The 25,541-nt window shown below is 45.6% G+C and overlaps 1 protein-coding gene across 1 annotated transcript in view; it reads right to left on the bottom strand.

Annotated features, from left to right (window-relative positions):
- LOC147733200 (mucin-5AC-like) overlaps positions 1 to 25,541 on the bottom strand; it is a 224,208-nt gene that overhangs the window by 19,442 nt on the left and 179,225 nt on the right. Inside the window, exons 30-34 of the mRNA XM_086956009.1 lie at positions 22,292 to 22,396; positions 20,559 to 20,599; positions 15,880 to 16,008; positions 1,013 to 1,111; positions 699 to 827 (exon numbers count right to left, since the gene is read on the bottom strand). Coding sequence (XP_086812135.1) covers positions 699 to 827; positions 1,013 to 1,111; positions 15,880 to 16,008; positions 20,559 to 20,599; positions 22,292 to 22,396 — 503 coding nt within the window. The remainder of the gene's footprint in view (positions 1 to 698; positions 828 to 1,012; positions 1,112 to 15,879; positions 16,009 to 20,558; positions 20,600 to 22,291; positions 22,397 to 25,541) is intronic.

The raw sequence follows: 25,541 nt of genomic DNA, 5'->3' as shown, positions 1-25,541 counted from the left end.
ACGCAGTGAAATTTTGTACATTTCACTGCGTCACTTTTTCGAGTCTTTCCTGTGTGGGAATTCCTACCATACATACATAATACCTGACGCAGGTATAATGTCACGCATGGCTATACAATGTGACGCATCTCCCTAGATGTGCAACGTTTAAAATTTGCCGAATTTTTTTCGCAGCCGTTGCATCACAAAAGTGACACAACAGCAGCGTAAAAGTGATGAAAGGGGCTTGTAAATCTGCCCTGTAGGTTTTTTAGCCAAGCACAACTTCTTTGGAACTGTCTTCCAGATGATCTAAGACTCAACCCTTACTTGTTATCCTTCTGGATATACTAAAACATGTATCTATTCAGAACATATCTTAATGTCTAAACCTGTTTCTTCCTCCTCCTTTCCTTGCCTCCACCAAGCTTATACTCTTGCATCGATTACTATGTTTCATGTGAGGCACTCTGCTGGCCCAAAGGCTAGGACTCCTACAAATATTTGAAGCAAATGTATGACTTTGGGTCTTTCACATTTTTAGAATCAGAGTAGAATCTGTTGTGTGAAATCTCGACCATCATAAATCACTCATCAACGTCCAATCTGTTGGAGGTAATTTTATGCATATTTGGCCCTAAGGACTCTTCTGTGGAGAAAATTGTAGATAAATGATTCAGCAACCCTCTGAGTGACTGATCAAAGTGTAATACACTTACCGGCTGGCAGATTTCAGGTGCAAAGGGAGAGCAAATTGTATTTTCTACCACCACTGTAAATGTTGTTCCAGTTTGCTCACATTTGTATGTAGTGCAATTCAAATCGGGGTTCCTCCAAACTTCTCCAGGCTAAAGTGAAAATACAGGAAAGAGTTTTATGCAGGCACAGGTATTTTCTACAGCAGGCTCTTGCATAGAAATCGTAATAGGTACTTAAAGACCCATCTCTAACCTCCCCCATTCTATAAAGCCCTCACCCACCCCTGAAGAAACGCTCCAGCAAGACACGGGCCCCAAACTTAATAAAGAGATACCTGGTGAACCTCCTGAGTTCCATCCTCCATCTCCACCACACAAGCCACCTGGACGCAGGAGCCGCAGCATTCACCATCCTTCTGGATCACCATGTAACCCTGCAGGGGAGCAATTGGTACACATATAGTTACTGAGCCTGCACATTTTGTGAACAAGGTGTGAATGCACAAGACAGGAATGAGAAGTCTTTAGCATATGCAGGCATCTCATGGCTTTTTGTGGTGCACTCCAGCTCAATCACACTGCAGGCAAAACATTCTGCTAGATGCTCAAGTGAGGCAACCATACGCAGCAACAGAAAGCTCTTACCCTTTTCAGCTGCAGGCCCAGTGGATGGGGTCTAGACTACATTATATCCTATTCAAACTCGCCTAGCAGGCATTATTACTTCATCTGTACCTTCTGAATACTTCCATCCATTCACCCCATCAACTTTGTTTGAAAGAGTATACACCACTATAGACATTATCTTCTTAGAGCCCACCAAGCTTAAAAGATGAAAAATAATCACTTTGGAACAAATACCAACTATTTTATACAATACAGAGAATGGTGGATTTGCTACAATGACCTGACATTAATATCAGTTCTCTTAATCACATTGACTTTAGTCTCAATTTTACAAACAAAGTTCAAAAACAGCGCAGCTTTGGTGTTTGATGCACATCCACCTAGGGCATCCACAAGTACCTCCTGCCCAAATATAAATTCAGGCAGTAAGTCCCAATATCAAAAACATTACACCAGTGCACATCCAAGATAGTCACTTTTATCCCTTGTGCAATTCAGCAATTTCTTGTCCATCAATGTTCTTTATCAGAATCGAATTCCAGTAGCCATATGATGTTGGTAATTCAATTTTATTATTCAATCGACAATGATCCACAGCCAACTATTTTATGAATTGGGTAACATTAATTTACAAATGCTTTCAGGCTGGTGCAACAACTGATGATTCGACAGCACAGGGATCAGCAAATGAAGTGACACATTTTACGCTGAAAGGCACACACATCACACTGCCTTCCTGGATCTCCCCACAATCCAGTTACAGCAAGCATCCACAGTTTGATATGGCGGCATCAATAAAATGGCAGTCATATACTAGGGTCAGATGGTTAACATGTTCATTTTTCATTTTAACACAATGTATATAACCCTCTAAAAACTTTTTCCAAATATAGTGGATCTGCGGATCTTATTCAAACAGTTGATGGAGCCACGATCTGCCTTTCTTCAGGTGAATGCATGAAGACATGGTTCTAGTCTTATTACCTTCGGTGTTCAGTGTGTGTGTCCCAGCAGTGCCTTCTGTTTTATCAAGTACCAACCCTCGGGCTGATAGATAAATGGCTCAGTGATTAAAAGTAGCGCATATTTTAGCCCATCTGACACCAGAGCAGTAGAAAAGATGATCCTGACTTTATGAGGTCTGCATAGAAGGGACAATAAAGAAGCACAGACAGATCTATCAAAGATGTATTGCTAAGTAACTCTTCCAAACCTTTCTAAAAGGGTATTTTTCTTACATGAGTGCAATCTAATTTAGCATTCTAGGAATAATTGATTAATTGATCCAAATATATCTGTCACCAAGGGGTCGAGAGCCATGCTGAGGCATAAAGAAGAGAGACCAGCGGACGTTTTTCATGGAGATCAGCGCTGACTTGTAAATCAATTTATCTTTCAGACAAATATTGAACTTGTGACTGCCTGGAGCCTATCTTTCTTACTATAAACTTTAGAGTATCTGGTTCTTGCCTAAACATCTTTTATTTATTATGCCCCATGTTTGTGTTGCCATACACCTTCATAAGCTTCACACTGTTTTGCAATAGTGTGTGGTGACTCAGTTCTAACATGACAATACACTCACAGAATTGCAAGTGTGTTTAAAAGCTAAGACAAGCGGGGCTGGGATAAAGTGTCAAATAAGCAAACTGGGGAAATTAAATTTGTCATAAATCCCAACTTCTCCCACTTGTCCAAAGGGCAAATTAGTTTAGATGTTTGTTCCGATTTTTCTTTAACTGATAAAAGTGATAATAATTCATCCAGTTCATGGACAATAGACAGTTTTCTACAAAGAAAAGTTGCACGCATAAACGTGACCTATAAATTAATAATGTTGATAATATTTATAGTAAACACCGCACACCGAATTTTCACTTGGAGTACAGGTACACAGAGGGTTGTATTGCCTGTCATTGGATTTCCCTCTTCTGCGTACAGTGAACACATGTAATTAGTCACACCTGCTTCTTTATCTACGTGTCATAGAGTGCATTATAAAAGAAGTTGCTGCATGCTTTTTGTCCCACCAAAAAGTTTAGAGTTTAGAAAAAGTGCCCAGCCTCTGCCACTAGAGTACTTCACTCATCCCTGAAGGCATCATGGTTAAAACACCACATTTAATATTAAATCGGACCATGTCATTGATCATCACCATGGTCTCAGATTCTTTTCTGATAATAAGGGGGCCCATTTCCATTACCGCCCCCTACAGTCACGAGAATGGACCACAGTGGATTACCTGCAGTCCCTTAGCACCCAGATAACATGCAGGCACCCCTGCCTGTTAAACTCTGTTCTGTTATCCTCACATGTGAAGATCAATGTATTATTCTTCAGCTGTAAACTCAAAGCGTTATTATCTAGGAGAACTGTGTTGTTACCATGCTGACAAACGGATCTCCTGTAAATGATTTGCCTCTGGTTTGAAAACATACTGTAGGAAGTGCTACAGTTATGCCAGAGTGAAACAGGAGCAGCTAAATCCCAGTCCATACATCCAGGCTCATGAGTATAAATTGAAAATGTGCAAATGTGGGCGCTTAATTCACAAATGAGAGTCGTGAGATCAGAGTGGAGATGGAATTAATGCCGGCTAAAAGTCATGGGATGAGTAACGGGACGGGTACTCAAAGGCAGACTCTTCCACCCACCAATTCGCAAAAGCCCACACATACTCACACTCATCCACATGCACATTCACTCACAAGAACATACCCATGCACACGCTCAGTCCCAGCAGACAATGGCAGATAGACACGTATTCATTCAGGTTCACATGAAGCAACATTCAGCAAACACTTAGCAGGCCACAGTAGTTACATTGGGTGGAGGGAAGCAAAAAGGTGTCAGTGGTTTCTGAAGTCTTAAGGGAAAGAAGGGACTGATGGAAGATCATACCATCTCCTCTCATTGGATGACATTGTCATTGGTTAGTCAATAAGAGGAGAATCTTCCCTACCTCTACAATGCACCTGCTGACCCCACCATACTCTGTGACAAGGCGTGAGGGCCCAGGTCTGATTCTAACAGTGACTCTCCCCCTTGTCATGGGGTAGAGGACCTCAATGGGCTTTGCAGTGCTGATAAAGTCATGTCTTTAGGGCTGTGAAATCTTAAGCCAGGAAAAGCTTGGTTGAGGCTGTCAGGCGGCTGTGCATTAGCACATGCAAAATGCCTGGCTGCTTGACCCTGCTATGGTGAGGGTCTGCTACCCTAACACTCCTTATGCATTAAAAAAGCAAGGGGGTGGAACCTCAGAGCCCTGGAGCCCTTAATGACGAGACACCCTTGGCTGGTAGCAAAGCTGCTGGAACAAAATATACTTGATATCTGGTTGATACACCTACAGTGCATATGGCCGGGATGCCTGTCACCCCCTCCTAACACAATCCCCAAGGATGGGAAGACGGACGCAGTTCTGAACTTTTGGAAGGCAGGAGGGAGTTACCCTCCCGGTCGTATTTATTAAAATATGAAACAAAATTAAAACATTAAATTAAAAGTTTCATATCATGTACAATTTTCATTTATTACATTTCGATGAAGACATATTCATTGGCTAACCTTAACAAATCTCTAGTACAAAGGTTTTTCCTAGCCGAGTCTAACATCCTGCAAATGCATACTTTCTAAATTAAAATTGTACATCCTAGCATTACGGGCCAACGGCAAGGTCGCAACCGGTGTCAGATCCCTACTACCAAAACTCTCGCCCTCACGGTGTGAGTAGCGGCCGCGCAGAGGACTGTACCCTCTGTGCCAACTCCAATTTCCCTTGTCTTGTGGGGGCCCCATTTTAACTCGACGCCATCTTAAAGGTCGTCCGAGGACCCGTGTGAGGTGTCTGTAAGAAGGCAGCGTGGACTCCCCCTCCCACCCCACACTGTCTATCACATCCGCCGTCACGGATATCCGGGCCCCGGGAAATTCGTAGGAGGTGCATATAGCCGCCTCCTCCCCTGGAAGGGGCCTATGGCCGTCTTCCCCTAGTCGACCCATACTTAGTGGGTGCCGCCTCCCCGTGGGAGGGGCCAATGGCCGCCTCCCCCCGGGCGCTCCCATCTTTAGTGGGTGGCGCCCCCCTCTAGGGACCTTGAAATTACTCCTCACCGATCATGACCTTACCGCCCGACCAAAAAATAAATACGACATTTGATTACCTACTAAGGGAGAAAATTATCCTGTTGTTTCGCAATATTTGTCTATACTACCAGAAACAGTACCTTAAGACGTTCATCATATCACTAAATTAGACCATTATATACCGCTTAAACAAAGGGAAGAAGATGTTATCAAAGAAAATTACTTTATTGCAGTACTAACATTGCCATAAGGGGCTGGTGGGTGGGTCAAAAATTGCTCCTTGTTCCGTCGAGGGGTCACGTGCAACAAGTGGGTGCAGCTTCCAAGCACAGGAACAAGAGGATGCTTCTTCGTATTCCCGCTCACTTTATTCCTCTTCGGGAGGGCGTGAACCCTCCGCTGGTACGCCTACTGGGCGTGGCCATCGGTGTAGGTGTCTAGGACAACCCCTCTTGGGCAGGAAAAAGGCGCGCCCCGGCTACGCCGCTTCGGGCATACCAGCCGTGACACGCCCCCTGCCCAAAATGGTTTCCCCGGAGGATCCGGGCCCCCGACCATACGTTCGGGGGGACCGAGTGGTTGCCCCTTTCCATATGGCAGGGATGCCTGTCACCCCCTCCCATCACAATCCCCAAGGATGGGAAGACGGACGCAGTTCTGAACTTTTGGAAGGCGGGAGGGAGTTACCCTCCCGGCCGTATTTATTAAAATATTAAACAAAATTAAAACATTAAATTAAAAGTTTCATTTCATGTACAATTTTCATTTATTACATTTCGATGAAGACATATTCATTGGCTAACCTTAACAAATCTCTAGTACAAAGGTTTTTCCTAGCCGAGTCTAACATCCTGCAAATGCATACTTTCTAAATTAAAATTGTACATCCTAGTATTACGGGCCAATGGCAAGGTCGCAACCGGTGTCAGATCCCTACTACCAAAACTCTCGCCCTCACGGTGTGAGTGGCGGCCGCGCAGAGGACAATACCCTCTGTGCCAACTCCAATTTCCCTTGTCTTGTGGAGGCCCCCATTTTAACTCGACGCCATCTTCAAAGGTCGTCCGAGGACCCGTGTGAGGTGTCTGTAAGAAGGCAGCGTGGACTCCCCCTCCCACCCCACACTGTCTATCACATCCGCCGTCGCGGATATCCGGGCCCCGGGAAATTCATAGGAGGTGCATATAGCCGCCTCCTCCCCTGGAAGGGGCCTATGGCCGTCTTCCCCTAGGCGGCCCATACTTAGTGGGTGCCGCCTCCCCATGGGAGGGGCCAATGGCCGCCTCCCCCCGGGCGCTCCCATCCATAGTGGGTGGCGCCCCCCTCTAGGGACCTTGAAATTACTGCTCACCGATCATGACCTTACCGCCACAGGCCGGATAGTTGACCGGCTCTCCGGCCCCCCCACAAACTCCTCCTAAAGGTCATGCTTTCTTAAACCCCCTAGCCATGCTATGAAGTCTCCTATGAGTAAGACATTCCCCTCCCGGGACAAGTGAACCCCATCATCGAGATACATGTGATCCCCCCGAATACACCCATGCGGAATACTGTGCAACTGCGCCGAGCGAAACAACCTACCAATTTTGTTGTTGACCTTTTTAACTGAATGGTTCAGTGCCGACACCGAGAGGCCTCCCCGCCACACCTTCCTGGGAATCATGTGGGACCATGCTATCATGCACCCCGGGATCCTTCTCGCTAGCCAGCTAACGGTAGACAAAACTCGCTCGAGTAGTACTCGCCTACCGAGTGTCACCATGTCATTGCTCCCCAGGTGTACTATGATTACAGATGGCGGTGACCTCTGCCGCCCTAAGAGTACCTCGACAAAAGATTCAAACTGGTCAATACAGAGCCCGCCCCTTCCGTGGAAGGTTACTCTGTACCCGTATTCCCCAGCTGCGTGAGTCACGTCACCTGCTTTGAATACGTCCCCGGCCCGCCTCACGTATGAGTGGCCCACGACCCACACCACTCTCTCCTCAGCCGGTGATCTCTGACCGCTGGTCCCCTGGTGCCGGGTCGACTGCAAATTCTGCCCCGCATAACATGCTCGCGAAACTGTAAATCAAACAGAAGACAAGAAGCGTGAGTGCATGTAACTTGACTTCACAACATGTGCAATCGCACATACCTTTTAAAACAATTCGAGGACCATCGTCCCAGTTGTTTCACCTCTTCAACACTCTGACCCCTGGCTGTAGCCTCAGTAGCAGCCCCTATCCTAAAGGAGTGGGTCCCAAAATCGCACGGGTCCAAGCCCGCAGCTGCGATTGCCATTATTAGCACCCTCTGAAACTGAAACCTCGTCAGTGGGGTGGCATCAATGTGTCTCAGCAGGCTCCCCCCCATGTATCCGCCCTTCGCGCCAAATATTCCTCAACGCACTTTACCAGGCACATGGGGGACCCTCGCATGCGCTGGACAACAATACTGTCTCCCATAGCTCTCTGGTCAGTCTTGGACTTGGCTATTGTGACTACCATTGAATCACCCCTAATCAGGATGTGATCCCGACACAGACCTCCCTCCACATCTTTCTTATTCTTTGCGACCAGTTCGCTCACCCGCATAGCCCCATGGAACGCTAATGCGAAAGCTGCCCGGAACAGAACTGCTTCGAAATGGGAGGAACATGTCGTGGGAAGTATCGATATAAGCAGGGACAACCTTTCTAACCCAATCGGGCGCCTCTCGTCTACTGTACGACCTTCCAGGCGTTGCCAACCACGAAGGGCTTTCTTTACCAAAAAGGACAATGTCGGGTCCTTGATACCATGCGCCTGCGCCATGAATGAAATGGCGGCCTGGTGCCTATTGGCCGTTGCTACTGATCGGCCTTCCCTGTGTAATGCTACCAGAAACTCTAGGAAGCAATCCTCCTGACCCCATTTGTCCACCCCTGCCGGACCCAAAAATGCACAATAGGAACGAAACGCTCCTTCGTATGCCTTCCTCGTCCTGAGGGCTAAGCTTGCTGCCACGAGGTCTTGTAATCCGGGGCACCGAGTAGCCAGAGTGCTTCGGGAAATGGTGCCGCCGCTAGGTCCGCAGAAGGTAGATAACCCCTGAAAGCCTGCATGTGTGAACGAGAGAGTGCATCAGCAGCCTGATTCAGTACACCCGGCACATGTTTCGCCCTGAATTGCACGTTCAGTCTCATGCAAAGTAGTACGATTTCCTTCAATAATCTCAATATCCACTTGCAGCGTGCTGCCTGATTATTTATACATTCAACAACAGTCATATTGTCGGACCAAAACACCACAGAGCGATCTCTGAACTCATCCGGCCATGCCATCAGAGCCACAAAAATGGGGAATAACTCGAGGAACCCAATGTTACCTGTGAGACCGCTGGTGTGCCACCACGTCGGCCATGTTTGCGCCGACCATCGATTACCAAAGATGGCGCCAAATCCCACGCTCCCCGCCGAGTCGGTCCACAAACCCAGCTCGTCCGAAGACGCTGGCGGCTTGTTCCACACCACTCGACCGTTGAAATCCGCCAGAAATGCCAACCATATGCGCATGTCCTGGCGAACCTCTGCAGACAGTCTCGTGCGGTGGTGTCCTTCCTTGAGACCAACCATAGCTTGTGCGATAGAGCGGGAAAAGGGGCGGGCCATTGGTATCACTCTTAGGGCAAAGTTAAGCTGACCCACTGCTTGTTGTAACTGATGGAGGGTAACTTTCTCCTTGCTAAGGCACAGTTCTAGGGAAGCCCTGAATTTCGCTACTTTCCCTACTGGCAAACGGAAACATCCCTCCACAGAATCGAGCTCAATTCCCAGAAACTCGAGTGAAGTAGATGGTCCAACCTTCTTACCTGGTGCCAATGGCACTCCGAATCCCTTCATGAGGGTGCAAAATTCCTGTAGCGCCTGCGCACATTTTGTGTCGCCGGCTGCCCCCAAGAACAAAAAATCATCCAAGTAATGTATAACATGGCTATGGCCAGTGGCTTTGGTGAATGCCCATTCCAAAAAACAGCTGAATTTCTCAAAATAAGCACAAGAGATGGAGCAACCCATTGGCTTACATCTATCCATGTAGTAACGTCCCTGGAACACAAAGCCTAACAGACGCTGATCCCGTGGGTGTACCGGGGGCAACCGGAACGCCGACTCGATATCTGACTTCGCCATCAGCGCTCCGGGCCCCAGGCGATTCAACATGGTGACGGCATCATCGAAGGATGCGTACCGCACCGAACAAACTCCCGGGTCAATCGCATCGTTCACCGAGAGACCCCTCGGAGCTGACAAGTTATGGATCAGCCTAAATTCCCCCGGGTCCTTCTTGGGAACCACTCCTAACGGGGAACAGATGAAATTAGTTACTGGCGGGTGCATATATGGGCCAGCAACCCGGCCAAGGGCAACCTCTTTTGCAATCTTCCTCTCCACCACCGCTGGATTATGCTGAGCCGACAGTTGGTTTCTACAAAGTGGTTCCCCACGAAAATCCCCCGCCGGGATGTGGAAACCATATAAGAAGCCATTCCTCAACACCCCAGCGGAGACATGATCAGGGTATTCGTTTAGCCAGGGGATCATTGCCATGATATCGACGGGGGTAGGTAGCGGTACACAGTGGTCCCCCTCAGTCTTGTTTGGACCCTCCTCTACCCCTCGTCCCACTATTCCTGGATCTGCATGAACTCTCGGGGTGCGAGGAATTCCCGCAACCTGCACACGCATGTCTGAACTTACATGTCCCTTGTGGCCTGGTGCAATTGCCCCTGTTAAAATTCCAACAGACCCCTCTCTTACCCCCATTCCCACCAGTCCTTGCTTGGTGGTCGCCACCGGGGCCCGCTCGAAAGGGCATCGCGGGCTGTTGGCGGGAAGGCCCCGACCCATTTCCGCCTAGCGAGGACGACTTCGTCGCGCCCGGCAGGAGCTGTTTCTGCCAAGAAATTGAGTCGAGACAATCCCACGTCAGAGATGAATCGTACTCCTTGGCCTTACAGAACTTCATATCGTAACCCATCCACTCATTGCCCTCATACGTTTAATAAAAATCCATTATTCGTGTCTGATAGCAGGACAATTCGGGCAAAACCTCGGGCTTACGTTCCCCAATAATTGCAGTAAACATCGCAAAGGCCTTGGCCCAATTTGTGATTGTCTCATCAACCCTGAATCCCGCCATTTTTGCTCGCCATACACTCGGGTGCCACAAATCTTTCTGCGTCTTAGCATACTCCATCTCGCGATGGTCAGTCAGCAAAGAAAACATATGTACATACTTATCAGCCCATATCAATTCTTTCGTGGCCAACGGTATATGTTGTACCACCCTCTCCCGTCTTGAGGGCAAAGACCCCTCCCTCGCCATTGGCAATGCCTGCTTACCCGGCTCCATTGTTGTTCCCGCTGTTTTTCTGACGCCAGCTGCCGGTCCTTCCAAGGTCACCTGTGGGGGGAGATTCGCCTTTGCGGCATCTCGCGACTGCCGCAACTGCTGCATTAGTAACTTGGCCTCTTCGGCCGTGTCTTCAGGTGCCGTAACACCCCCTGTTTTTCTGCCAAGCCATGCGGCCAACTGGGCGGCTAATTCTGGAGGCATGTCCTCCTCGTTGGCGGGCGTAACAACAACCGTAATCGGTTGACCCGCGTCCGGGATTGGTACCGGGGCCTCGACTGGAATGGCCGGGCTTGCCGGGGGTACCTCGGGAACCGGGACCTCCTCCCTGTCGCCCTATTCCTGACCCGTTTACCCCTACCCGTGGGGACAACTCCCGGCAATGCCGGGCCTATTACCTTCTTTGGTTTACCCGTATTGTTCATCGCAGCCATCTGCTTCTTCATGCTCGCCATATCTCTTATCAGCATGCGAAGCATCTGGTCAGTACCGGACTTCTTTCCTGCCTTCTTGCCAGGCATTGTTATCGAATATTCAATCCGAGTTGATCAACAGAGTCCTGGATCCTTAGCCTCGAAGTCGCTGAAAGAGAAACACAAGAATTACAAGTTCTCAAAAATTGCTCCTTGTTCCGTCGAGGGCTCACGTGCAACGAGTGGGTGCAGCTTCCAAGCACAGGAACAAGAGGATGCTTCTTCGGATTCCCGCTCTCTTTATTCCTCTTCGGGAGGGCGTGAACCCTCCGCTGGTACGCCTACTGGGCGTGGCCATCGGTGTAGGTGTCTAGGACAACCCCTCTTGGGCGGGAAAAAGGCGCGCCTCGGCTACGCCGCTTCGGGCATACCAGCCGTGACACGCCCCCCGCCCAAAATGGTTTCCCGGGAGGATCCGGGCCCCCGACCATACGTTCGGGGGGACCGAGTGGTCGCACCATTCCATTTGTATCCCTCTACTTTATATTAAGTGGACTCAGTAGCCAGAAAGAGTTAAAAGGACCGAGTATACAGAAATAGACTTGCTGAATGTTTCCAAATCAAGTGCAGGGCTTCCATTGCAAAGTTATAGAAATAATTATGATACATTCAATTCTATTTAAATTATTAAAAATGCTGTATTACAATATTACTTAAAATATCAAATGCCACACGTGTTTCACCAAATGGCTCCTGAAGGGCAATTTCATTAAAGCTGCGATTTCACATCAAAGCTATTACAATTTGACTAGAATTCTTATTGCTCAATTTCATTGTAAAAAGATCTTCCAACGATGTTAACTAACAGACTTAAATCGGTGAACGCTGTCCTCATTTATCACTCCCAGTTGGGCTTTGTCCTGGACAGATTGTCCAGGAAACATCTTCAGATTTACAGCTACACCTACGGCAGACCTAAAGTGACTTCATTCGCAAATGGCCCTCTCATTAGACGCCGAGATGTCACTTCACATAGTTGAAGGTACATGTTTAGGACCTTGGCCTAGATGGACGTGGGACAGAACTTCTCTACTTATAATCAATATAAATATCAGAACCAATGGCCAGGATAGGCAACGATGGGCTTTATCGGACCCTTCGTACATACATAGAGGATAAATTCAAGGCTGCCGGTCACCCCCTCTTCTATTTCTTCTGGCAATGGTAATTCTGGATGCTACCATTTGCAAAATCAACACATTCCAGTATACAAACTTAGACCACGGAGATTAACCCCTTCAGCGCGGCGCAAATTTTCGCGCTGTGCTGAAGGTTCTAATGAGCCTATCGGCTCATGACGGAACGGTTCCGTCATGAGCACAGCTCAACCGACGCTCATGACGGAACCGTTCCGTCATGAGCATGGAAGGGGTTAAGACATTCTTGTATGGAGATACCATTTTGTTAATGCTTGAAAATCCCAGAGACTCCATAGCTTGCTGAGAGAAAAGTAAAGTAAAGGAGACCTCCACTTTCTTGGATTATAAGGTTAGAGCCATAAAATGTGAGTCTCTGGCCATACCTCGGCATGTAGCACACTATTCATCCAAGTGGATCATTAAGAACTTAAAATGTTGCAGGGCATTGTTAAATACGGGACTCTAAAGTCAAGTGTGCTGCAAGACAAAATGGCTCCTCTAATAGCAAAAATAATAGCTGGCTTTGAAAGGTGGAAATTATTGAGGCTTTCTCTGCAGAGAAGAGCACACCCTGTTAAAGCGATGGAGGCACCAATTCCAACTATGTTTTTGAGGCACTGCCTTGAAAGTTCCAAAAAATCATACTTCATCGGTTTGGTGGCCTTATAAAAGCTTATGTGTGTGGCAATGATCAGCTGAGGTACCACATGTCTAAACGGTATGCAACAAGATTTAAGCCTGCTAGATAGGGCATCCTACTACGAGACCTACCAGCATTCACAAATTGTGTATCCCTCCTACCCCTCAATGAGACTCCAGAATAGGTATACAGCAATTTGAACCTCCACATGAAGCAGGCAACCCCTTGTTGCATGCAGTGTTTCCAATTGGAATTCGGTACAAGTTTTTTAAAACCCAATGCACTTTGGAACTTCAATGCTCATCTTTATTGTAATTCTGATCGCATTGTGGGCCGTGCATTCTACTGGCAAGATTGGAATCTTATCTTAGGTAATTCCCTTGAAGGTGGTATTGTTAAATTCTTTTACTCTGTCAAACAAGAATCTAACTTAATGGATGACCATTGAAGGCAGTATCGCCAGCTGTTTCATTACTTAAGCAGATGACTACAACCTGGAATGTCTGCACCTCGAGACTCACTACATTTTTCTCACCTTAAAATGTGGGGGTGTTGTAGTGAAGTGGTCTCACACCTTTGCTGGATTCTAATTTAAGGTGTTGTACTGCATGCTTGGGACCTGAGAGAAGCTCATGAAAGGCTTACCCTTGTCAGAGTGGTGCATTGCTGGCACTGGTCACCTCTGTGTCCTCGTAAGGTAGGCCTGTGCCAACATTCCTTCCGTTGGAAGTATCATCGAAATACATTGTTTTTCTCATACTATGGTCCTGCAATGCACTGCATATTTACTGGAACAGAATATGACAATCTTGAAAAGATTGTGTGGCTCGAACATTATGCCTTCCACCCCACTATCCTTATCTGATGACATGTCAGATTGAATAATCAGCACAGAACGTGGTCTCTGTGGATATCACAAAAACATGCAACCTTCATAGAAGGAATCTCCATATCCTTTGACATATGAGAATGGTGATATCGTCAGTAGGAACCTAGGCGAGGCTGAGTTACGAATTAAAAGGCAAGTTGCAAAAATCTGAGACCCTCTAAAGAACGCCTCTAGCAGCCAAGAAGCTGATGGATTAATAAGTGTACAGGTTCACTTATTGCAGTACTGTTGCATTCTATTGTCATAAAGCTGAAAATAGGTGATGTCCCTTTACTTACTATCCCTTTCTTTTTGGGTTTATACTTTTTATTTTGTGGGAGGATCTTCCATTTTCAATTTTATTTTAAACATTCCATTTAGCTTCTGTGATGCTTACAAGCTGGTTGAGGATGTCGGGAATGCATTTGTATTGAAAACATAAGTTAATGCTGGAAACCCAAGATTTGGAAACTTAGATTTCTAGAAATCCTGATGAGTGTGTCTCTGCGAAACCCATGTTGGGGAGCATGGAGGGGATCAGTGATTTACCCCTCATCCATCTTTGGCTGACTTGAGAATGGGGGGAAGCGGGAGGTTACTGTGCAGGGGTTTATAAAGCAGAGAGTGGTACTATACACTGGGCCTGCACAGTGGCTCGTACTGTATAGAGGGTTCATATTGTAACATTATTCCATACTCTACTGGCCATTCTCACTGGAAAATGTCTCATTTTGTATGTCAGATCATAATATGCAAACGGTGCATAATGCACATGGTCTCATACTCTATAGGAGGCTCTTACTATGCAGGACATCATACCACACACATGCCTATACTGTATTAGGGTCTCATATTGTGCAAAGGACCCTAACACTCCCTTAAGACCCAATCTACTCTAACCTTTCCCAGAGAGACTTCTTTGCACCCAGCCATTCACAGGACTGGAAACATCAGACAAGGTGTAATAATTATCTTTGGTATTTTAGGTGAAATAACGCTGTCTGAAATAGATGGGATAGTGTTACAATGAGAAAGATATAAGCAGGTAGGTCTTGTAGATAAATGTTTTAGATTCATTCTTCAAGTTACTTCATAGGTTACAGGTTACAGGAAGATGGTAAGATCCATATTATGCCCCACCAGGAGCAGCCTCCTTGCTGCTCAGTCCATCCGCTCCACTGATTCTCTCTTCAACACAAACACCCTGAACATTCTAAATGACATCACCATTGGCTGAGTAGCAAGGCAGAGAACCACCATAGGGAGGATGCATTAACCAATAACTAGATTATAACACATCTCCCCCAATAAAGATTATAGAAAATCAAATGTATGATAAGACACACATTCAACATGTCCAATAACTTCATCAAAACATTACATACCCATCCAATGAAGGAAAAATGGGTAAACACGAGCAAAAGTGTTACATTCTTTAAAACAGTGGATGCTCACCCACATTAATTCATTCCCCATACTCAACTTAGCACAAGGAATAACTCACTCTTCAAACTATGGGCACCACACCACTACATAACACAGAGTACCCATCACACCTCACACTCAAGGCACACACAGTGGCAGGACCGGGGACTCCCAACCCTCTACTGCACTTACACACAGGGTAACATCACAACCCTAAAACAGTGGATACCAAACACCACCTCGCCTCACATTCAAGGCACAATACTAATGCCAGGACCAGGGACTCCCAACCCTCTACTGCACTACACACAGGGTAACATCACAACTCTAAAACAGTGGACATCAAACACCACCTAGTCTCACACTCACTGCACAACACTACAGTAGGACCAGGGACTCACAACCCTCTACAGCACTACAGACACACCAGGTAGATTATCCAAATGCCTACATATGACAAAGCGATATTGTTCTGGTTGTATATGTGACTGAACACCAGGGTTTCCTTCAATTACAGATGTTCCAAGGAATGTTTGTTTGAAGACACAGAAAATTGAACGCACAGTACTCACCGGCTGGCAGTCAGTAATGCAGCTGATAGGCTGACACAGCACCATGTTAAGCTGGGAGCCTTGGTCCATCTCCTCGCTACAGTTGCAGAGGCTACAAGAGCCAATGCCTGCTGGAACTGGGGATAAGGGCTGCCAGGGGACAAGGAAAAACATATTATCTTCACAATTGGATGTTGATAGGTGGTATTAACTTGTGAGTCTCTATTCCTTGTGTGGTGAGCTGGTTTCTGGAATGCTGAGAATGATTAATGTATTGGAATGTTGCCATGTGACATTGAGTGGAAGCTCGGAGATGGGGCAGTGGGAGGGATGATGGAACCTTGACTGGCCCTACCTGCCGTTGATGCAACCTAAGAGCCTAACAAGAAATTATGAACTGACGTACATGAGTCGCTCACTCCAGACTCTTGTATGAAGACCCTACCCTTTGACTTCAACATTTTGATAAGTTGTTAGGGATCTGCATGAACATGCAGCAAAACTCTGGTGACAGGATCTATTAATGCCAGAGGAGAACGTCTGGCCTTGTAACCGAAGAGGACTAGTTTGGGTTTGACCAACATCAAAAGGACCCGGAAATGGCTGTTAGCTAACCCTGCTAGTTAGAGGAGCACAGTGAGGATGGGCAATATTTGGCAAGGGGGTCTTTCCTTCACTCATTTATTTACTTTTGATTCCTTATGGATCATGGTTAGCAGTTTTGGGAAGGGAATGGAATGTCTATCTGCATGTGTTGCAAACTGGGGACAGAGCAGTACACTGTACAAGGAGAATTCAGAGGGGAATCCTTGTAATGTGCCAACGTGGGGAAGAGCATAACCCCATTGTGAGACGATTCTAAGAAGCACAAGAGGAGAAGTATCATGTTACAAGTGGTTGTAAGGGAAAGTAGCCCTTGAAGTGAAAATGTAGGGGAAGTGTAGTGCCTTGTGTTGTTGTGGGTGACAGCCAGAAGATTTGCTTGACTGAGTACGTCTTTGCCAGCCGATCTGGTCTGGTGTTAATGGTTAGTTTGTCAGATACCTCAAGTGTTTGATTGTTATGTTGTATCAACAATCTTTCAACATGCATCTACTGAGGCTGTAATTTCGTTTAGAAGAAATTGTCCTTCTGGTATTGTGAACGTTGCTTGTGAGAGATGGATAAATGTGCGAGTTTGTTGTCTGTGTCTGTGTCACGTGTAGTTTACTAGTATGATGTGGAAGTCTGGGGACATTGTGCGTCAGTGTAATTTCGATGACAGGTTTATAGCTGGAGTCTGGTTGAGGCATTTTTTTAGATAAACAGAAGTATGGTTAAACGTTCTGGTTTTGTTTTGTTTGCACCTTGAATGTATCCATGTAGGATGATGTAGAACCCTTGTTAAAGGAAACAGATATCTTATGTTCCCCGTCCAACACGTGACTGGGCATTCATGACTATATGCCCTTCGTGTATAAATGTTAGCCCTGCGTACGAGCGTTACTGCCGTTATGACGAGCACAGCTCGTCATGAGTTCACGGCCACTGTGGCTCATGACGAGCTGAGCTCGTCATGAGCATGGGAGGGGTTAAAACTTAAAGCAACATTTAAACACTTCCAAACAACATGTAGAAAAAAAGTGGCAGAGTATCAAAAATGTGTGCACAAATATACTAGCGATGCACATTTTAAGGGGGCCAACTGCACTGTCAGCCAGCTTTGAACAGCTGATGCCCTAATGAATATTCAGTTGCCAGGCTTTCGTCTTGCTCATGTACATTTCCTGCCTGCCTTTGCTGATGACAGTATGGTCTAGTTCATGCAGTGTTGGGGCTGAAATGGTGAAGACATGGCATAAGGGACCTATTTTTATGATTTTGACTATGCATGCATTCTTCATTGTTATGATTACAACTTTGGAAGCATTACAACTGAATGTGAAAGCGCAATGCTCACAGTCACCATGAGAAAATGAATTTCTGTGGTTGCATGCTTCACTGATTAGATTGCCTTATTGGATCCTCGATCTGAAAGTAGTGAAATGAAAATGTGGATTTCCACAACTGTTTTGCATTCATTCGTATGAAAAAAATGCTGCCATTGGGTCAACCATGCCCACAACAATCTCCATTTTGCTAAGAAAAAAGGACAGGTTTGTAAACAATTCTGCATTTTTGTCTGTCTTTTGTTTTACACAAAAATGAGGATTTATGGAGGAATTCAACTTGGAGATTTTTGCAAGTCCTATTTGCGCAGCTGGGTTTGATTGTACATATTGTTTGAGAATATGTCCAGTTGAATTACAGATATATGAACCTGGATTGCACAGACCTCTCATCATCGCATGTAAGGGTCTGTAAATGTGTAATTCTTCCACATCTATCTTTTTTCTACAGTTGGAAAATTTCATGTGAATTCTTTACTTTCTACACAAGACCTGTAAAAATGGGGATGGAAGGTGCATGATACCACACTTTCTGCACAGCTTGGAAGAGTACGCTAGTTTGGTTATAGCTACTGAAAATGTTTGTGAGTATCCACACAGCTATACCTTTATTAATGTTTCCCTTATTTGGTTTGCGTTAATGTTCTGAAAACGCTGATGCAGTCTTGAGAACTGCCACGGATTCCTATTGTTACCACTGTATCCCAAAGGAATGTGGAAAAGTCTGCCAATGCAACAGGAATACTGCATGTGTAATAACTATTACTGTTTTTTTAATTGTCTGTTATTATTGCAAAATATACAATTGTATTTACACATAGAAAATTATTTTGAATCAAATACTTTATGTCTAAGAATTAATAATGTGTAAATGCAAATGGTCCTCTTCAATTGTCTGTTGTAAGGAACACACGGCATGCTTTCGTTTTTCTACATTAATTTGCACGGTACCCTTTATAACATATTTTAAATTGTCTTAATTCACCTGGGTTGAAGATGTTTCAGTATCTGAGTCATCTACACAAAATACTGTACTAACAGATTGATTGTCCGATATTTGACATCATATTACTTCCTGAAAGACGTAGGTTAAACAGAAATGGTAGGACTATTCATCACTAAAACCTTTAGTACAAGCCAGTGTATAACATGTTCCCGCTTTTTTCATTAGTTAGTGTGAAAAATATATTCTGTTTGGGAGGGATTTTCTAAATTTTTCTCTCATAATGTGAAATGTCTGCGAGATTTATAGCTCGATTTTTAATTGTGACCTGTAAATAAATTGAGTGTCGAGTAGCTAACAGTACTTAGGGTAATCATCTCAATGTAAAAATCTGGAAAGTCAGAAAGGTTAGCGATGCCTATAAATCCATTTTGCATTGATTTTACTCACAATGTGCAAATCTGAAACTGAGTTTTTGGAAATTGAGTCTATTCCCATAGGTCATTATTTAGACAACCTGGCTGTTGAAATAGCAAATTAACTAGTGCCAGTTAACTAACTAATTAGTGACCATTCTTCTGGATTTGGCTCGACGGCACTTCTTGGCCACACTTCAGCCAGCTCACACTAACACATTTTAGAAGACTACTAGGTCATCCTCCTCAGATCCCTTTTAATGTATGTTAGCCAGCTGCACATATGAATATAGATCTAAATCTGCTCCCTTGAACCAACATGAATACCTCAAATTAAAATCCCCCCACCTCAAATGAGACCTCACACACCTCAAATGAGAATTCATACACACCACAGATAATCATACAAACGCCTTAAAATACAATTCAAATGCTTCACTCGAGTATTCACACATGCCTTAAATCATCATGCACAAAGACAAATACAAATTCCTCAAGGTCAAGTCACCATATGATCAACAAGAATCAGCATTCGGATAAGCCAAATCGAAATACACTCTCTGAATGCATAGAAATAACATTCACACACTTATAACCAGAGTCCACAGGTCTAGGAACACCATTCTCAAACTTAAAATACTCATGCCATCCATGTGGCTTAAACTGACATTGATATACCTTACAACATGACTTGAGCACTTCGGATCAACTTGTGTTCAAGAATTTCAAATTTTACTCCATCTGAATGAGCTTTTATATACATTTATATTAATAAGTGTTCTCTCACTACAGACCAGAAGCACACAACACATCGGCTGCTTTGCATCACAAATAAGTATTTGCACTTCTCAAATCAACATTATGCAACAGAATCTGGCATCACACCACAAAACAACATCAACCACGTCGAAACAGCATCCAACAGTATTTAAACTACTCAACCTACCGTAAAAAACTGGTCCCAAAGAATTCAGAGTTCAGACACTATAAACATACTTTTCACACCTTAAATTATCATCACTGGCTCCAAGTCAACATCTCAAGTGGCAGATCCGCATTCCACCCAAAAAAACTAAATTTGAACACAAATACTTTAAATCAAAAGCACACGTCAAAATTTAAACATTGTAATGCACCATTTTTATGAGTACCCACTTCAACTCATTCGATTCAGGACAACATACTGGAAATTACTGGGGAAGTGCCCCCAATAGAATAGGCTAACCCTTATTTGGCTGTTTCTCAGGGCTCAACAGATTGCAAATGCAGAAACCACCACTGGACTACTTTAAATGAGTCTCTAGCTTTATCTCTCCGTCCCTGATCTGCGTGTACGTGTCTAAAGTTAACTATAATTTTAGATTATTTCCACCAGCATGGAAAACATTGCAAATATGAAGTGAAGTTTCTTACCGGGTACTCAAGTCCATTTACAACACAGACGTTCTTCGGTACTGTTGGGGTGAAAAAACAGAATAGTCTTTATACTGCTGCAAACTAATGTGAAACATAGCACATGCGCATGCCACAGAGTTAAGTATTTTTGTTAGGCCTCTCTTAATTATTGTCTCTCTTCAAACGTTGTTTCAACTTGTCATCTTGTGCTTGAACCCTTTTTACCTTAAGCCTCTAAATGAATAAAAATATGGAGATGGCTTAGCAATGAGGAGAGTTTGTTCACAATCATTGGGCATGGGAGGACACGTCTTACAGAAAATGAGTAAATACAATCTGTAGAACTTTCAAAGGCTCTGAGCTGGGAGAAAGCAGGTTTTGCCATTTTCCCTAAAAGCAGTTTTATCCACATTAAAACATACTTTTCTTGAGAGGCACTGCTTTTAGAGCATTGAAGGAAATTAGGCTCTGCCATCTAAAACCTAATGAAATGGGCAGTCTTTCGCTCACCAGGGCATATAAAACATATTTTATAAGGTCCCCGCTTACAGTTATTATTATTATTATTATATTTCTTATATAGCGCCAGAATCAACCCCCGAAGGGGTATCTCCGCGCTTGCCTTGGGAACTCGTCCTGGTTTTTCCCTGTGAGATAGCCCCTACAGGGCATCCCCAAGGTGAAAGCCAGGCATCCCGCCGCGGGGGGCCGTTGTGGAGATTAAGCAAGCTTAATGCCCAGAGTTGCAGAGTGTGAACCCATGATTAGGTCAGGCACCGAAGCGAGAATTATCGAGTCCGTGGACATTTGAGCTCAACACCCTGCCGCGTCGGGAATCGAACCCTGGTCCCGGGTCTGACCTCTGCTTCAGGGTCTGCCTGCTCTAACCAGTGAGCCACACTTCTCCATAGCCCACAACCCCTGGGTCACCTAGGGGAGACCTTGGTGTACCTAATATGTAAAAAAAACAGTAGATTATCACTATTAAAGTGTTCATACCACCAAAGTCATACTTGCATACAATTTACTTTTAAAGACAGTCTGCCAAGCAAGGCTGCCTCTAAAATGACAGTAGGCACTCAGCAATGCACACATGTAATTGCAAGAAATCTACTGGGCCTCGAAACTTCCGTGCCCTATTATACGCAAGGGACTTTAAGATAGTTTGAACCCCCTGGCCCTATCATATACTAGAGATTTATAGGGTCTGCAATGGCTATGGTACAATTACATATACCTTTTTTAGTAAGAGCACTGGCCCTGGGCCTGGATTGCAGAGTAGAGGGCACAGCCAGCATCAGTTACTACCAGTATCAGTCGAAAAACAATTGGGGGTAGCAGGGCAAAAGGATGAATTTCTAACATGGTTAGAATCGGACACCATGTTTTGAGTTAGTCTTAGTTCATTCAATTGACTAACTCATGTGAGCACTTTTATTCTTTTGTCAATTCATTGTGCACCACTTTTTCCTTTCTCCAGCCCTAGTCACTAGTTGATCACAGCATTGACTTGAGTTAGTTTAGCTCAAAATAACATACCTCACTGCAACCTGCCCCTCAGCATACTGCACAAACCAGCCACATTCTCCAGACCTTGATGGATGCAATAGACCACTAAATTTTTCGTAAACCTCCTTACATTGTCTCCATCAAAAAGGGGATGGGTTTTAAGACTACTGAAAGATGGTGTTTGAACAAATCCAAATGAAAATGTAAAAGTATAGTATAAAATGTTGATGTGCACAACATACCACATCCGTAGGAGGCACAGCAATCTCCTTCTTCAAAGGTCACCGTGAATTGGAAACCAGGGCTGCAGTTATTCAGTGGCCGGCGACAGAGGTTCGGATTACATTCTGCACAATATAGTATAGTGGGTTAAGAGAGAACATTATCCAGACCTCCATGTCAGTATACATCATATTTGAAGCATGAAAACGTGGAAGACACAATTAGTTAGAGTTGTTGCATTACTTTTCTCATTTAATACATTCTCTCTAATGTAACTTTGCAATGATTGGCATTCTCTCTAAAGAAACCTATGCAATATAAGCAAATTCCAAGAGTCCCCAACTTCTACCAAATACACTCATCGTCATTGGTCAGTGAAACAGTTCTTCCTATGAGCCCTTGGAATCCTATTTTGTTTTTTTAATTGAGTATACTGCTTGAAATATAGGTTTGTAAAGAGCAGGGCTCTATTAAGTGAAGTATTTGACCTCCTATTCTTGTGGGAGACCAATGCATTTTTAATCAGTAAATTACTGGTGGACACATAATTCTACCACATTGGTTACTTACATCTGCACTCAAAACACCTCACAAGGATTTTTGTGCTGAAGGTACAGTTCCACCAAGCTGAGAGTCCAAATCAACACACTCCTCTAAAACTAAGGGGAATATTCACAAGAACGTGTGATGACTACTGCAAGAGTAGCGTTACGCAACTTTCAAAAGCGCAGCCTATTGCGGGAAAATAACCCTATGGCAACGTGAAATTCACAACGCAGAGGTAGTATGCGATAGTCTGCCGAAAGTGCGGACAATGTACACGATACAACCACCTCAATGGAGTCCAAAACACAAACCACAACACAAAAAAACCTGCGATGGGCCAAAGCGCGATGAGGAAATGAGCTAAAAGCAGTGGCAGAGTTGCAACACACACCTGGCAGGCTGGAAAAACCACCATAAAAGTAGAAAAAACACCCAAACACAAACTGACCAATACCCAAGCACCATGGGAGCAGTCGGAGAAGGCGCAGAGGACTAGCGCAACCCCTCATGTACCCAGGACGACCAGCCTGGGATCTCGGGGACAGGGAAGGGCAAGGCCAAGAAGAAAAGGAAGACAAAGGTTAGTCCACAGGTGAACAGGATCATAGTCAGGGAGGTGACGGACCACCATCAACAACTGTTCGTCACCTCCAAGGAGTCATTGGGCATCATAAATTGAATCTGGCAGGACATCGTGGACAAGGTGAATGCCGTCAGGAGTACAAGAAGACAATGGACGAGGTCAAGAGGCGATGGAATGACATCAAGCAGAGGACCAAGGAGACACTCTCCGCAAACCAGAAAGCAGCAATGAAGACTGGATTTGGGGGCCCAGTGCTACAGTTTGAGCTGTATGACATGGAGGTGCTGGTGTCGACAGTCATGTGTGGAGATCGGACACTGCTCGCCAGGACACAACACAACTGCAACAGGGTGAGTGACCATCAGATACTCATGGCATGGGTGGAGATGGGCACAATGGCACACATGCACAATCAAGCAGAGCACAGTGCACACCCAAAATGACTATGGATCCTCGCCCAGATGTACTGACTGTCACAATGTACAATGCCATGCTGTCAGATTGTCAACATGTAACATGCGGCCACATACATGTGGACAAATTGTAATACACTATCTCCCCTTCACATTGATGGGGCACTTTCAACACCTCCTGCAGAGCAGTCCCAGTCACTCTTCACTGATGACGAGAAGAACAACATCAGGATCAACACCCTAACCATCCAAGACATCATTGACCTCATCCGCCACTCACCTCCAGGATCAGGGCAGGCCAGATACATCGAGGAGACCCCACCCACTACCTAAAGCACCCAGCAGGAGGCACCCACATCCCCAGCACTCCCCCAAGACCCCCAGGAACAACACATGGCCTTCCAACGCCGTGTGCTGGAGTGCCAGAGGGAGACCACAGATCAGGTGCTGTCCTTGGGTGTGTAGCCCCGCTCCATGTTCTCCAACTAGCCCTGACTGACATCGCTTGAGTCATGATGCGGAGAGAAAGACACCTGTCCATTCAGTGTGGGTCCAACAATACCAGCCGTGAGCTGGCACACATTCGGAGGATCATGGAGGACAGGGTGCGGATGGAGGTGGAAAGGATTGCAGCCACCTCTGCACATCAGCGGAATGTCGCGGGAATCTACCATGCCCTGCAGATCCTCATCATGGCATTGCTGCCACAAGGCTTGGCATCGTTGAATGCTGCTGCCCCCACACCATCCACATCTCCACCCCCTGGTGTGTAAATACCACCCTGTGCGGCAGGCCTACTCACTCCGGCACCTGATGTTACAGTGCCACACAATGCGGCCGAAAATCCACCTCTTTCACCTGATGTGTCAGTGGCACACAGTTCCGCAGCCGGTACAGCAACACCCCCAGTTGGGGCAAAGCACACATCCGGGGACGAGGACGTAGATGTGATTGTGATCAGAAGGGCTGAGTAGCATTAATTTCTGCCACCTGGCCTCTTCCTGGTTGGTCCTGCATATGGCTTCATGACCATCCACTGATCCCAGGTTCACTCAGATGCACTCATCTTGGACAGCGACATGTACCGCCACATTGTGTTTGATGACCAATGACACGGCGACCAGACTGTGGACTGCACCCCTCCTCTTCCGCAGTACTTGTATTCCATGGATGGACTCTGCCTGGCCCTCCACGGACCTATTGGTGTGGTGTATTCGGCAGTGCCCTGTACCACTCCAGCTGCGAAACTGCACTGGATGTGCAATGAACATCCAGGATGCACTGCTGTGTCATGTCTTTCATCATTCATGTATGTATGTGTGGATGAATGTAGGGACGGTGATTTCCCTTGTGTCAATGATGCTCAACTTGTGGGATGCCAGTCTGAGGGTGCTACATAGCTATGTGTGCACGGGTCCCGTGGACACCACAACAGGGACACACGCACCAGCCACTTTCTTGTCCGGACATGGACTGACCCAAGCCCAGTGCTCAGGAGTAATTTTTGCAAGCCCTGCGCTGTTCCAGCGTACGGCAGGCCAGACCACTCCGCTCATGCTCCCAGGGAGGAGCCTCATTGCTACCCATCGCAGGTGTACTCGCTGGTGGTGTGCAGGTCACTGGTTTAGTTGTCAGCATGTCACAGCCACTCCCTGAGGCCAGGTTTGCATGCACACCACACCCATCCGGCAGAGGCATCACAGGCCATGTGACCCCGCAAATACAAGG

The sequence above is a fragment of the Lissotriton vulgaris genome, chromosome 2_1 (genome assembly GCF_964263255.1).
Source record: "Lissotriton vulgaris chromosome 2_1, aLisVul1.2, whole genome shotgun sequence".
Classification (NCBI taxonomy): domain Eukaryota; kingdom Metazoa; phylum Chordata; class Amphibia; order Caudata; family Salamandridae; genus Lissotriton; species Lissotriton vulgaris.
The sequence above is the reverse complement of the archived record's forward strand: the minus strand, read 5'-3'. Positions and strand labels throughout refer to the sequence as shown.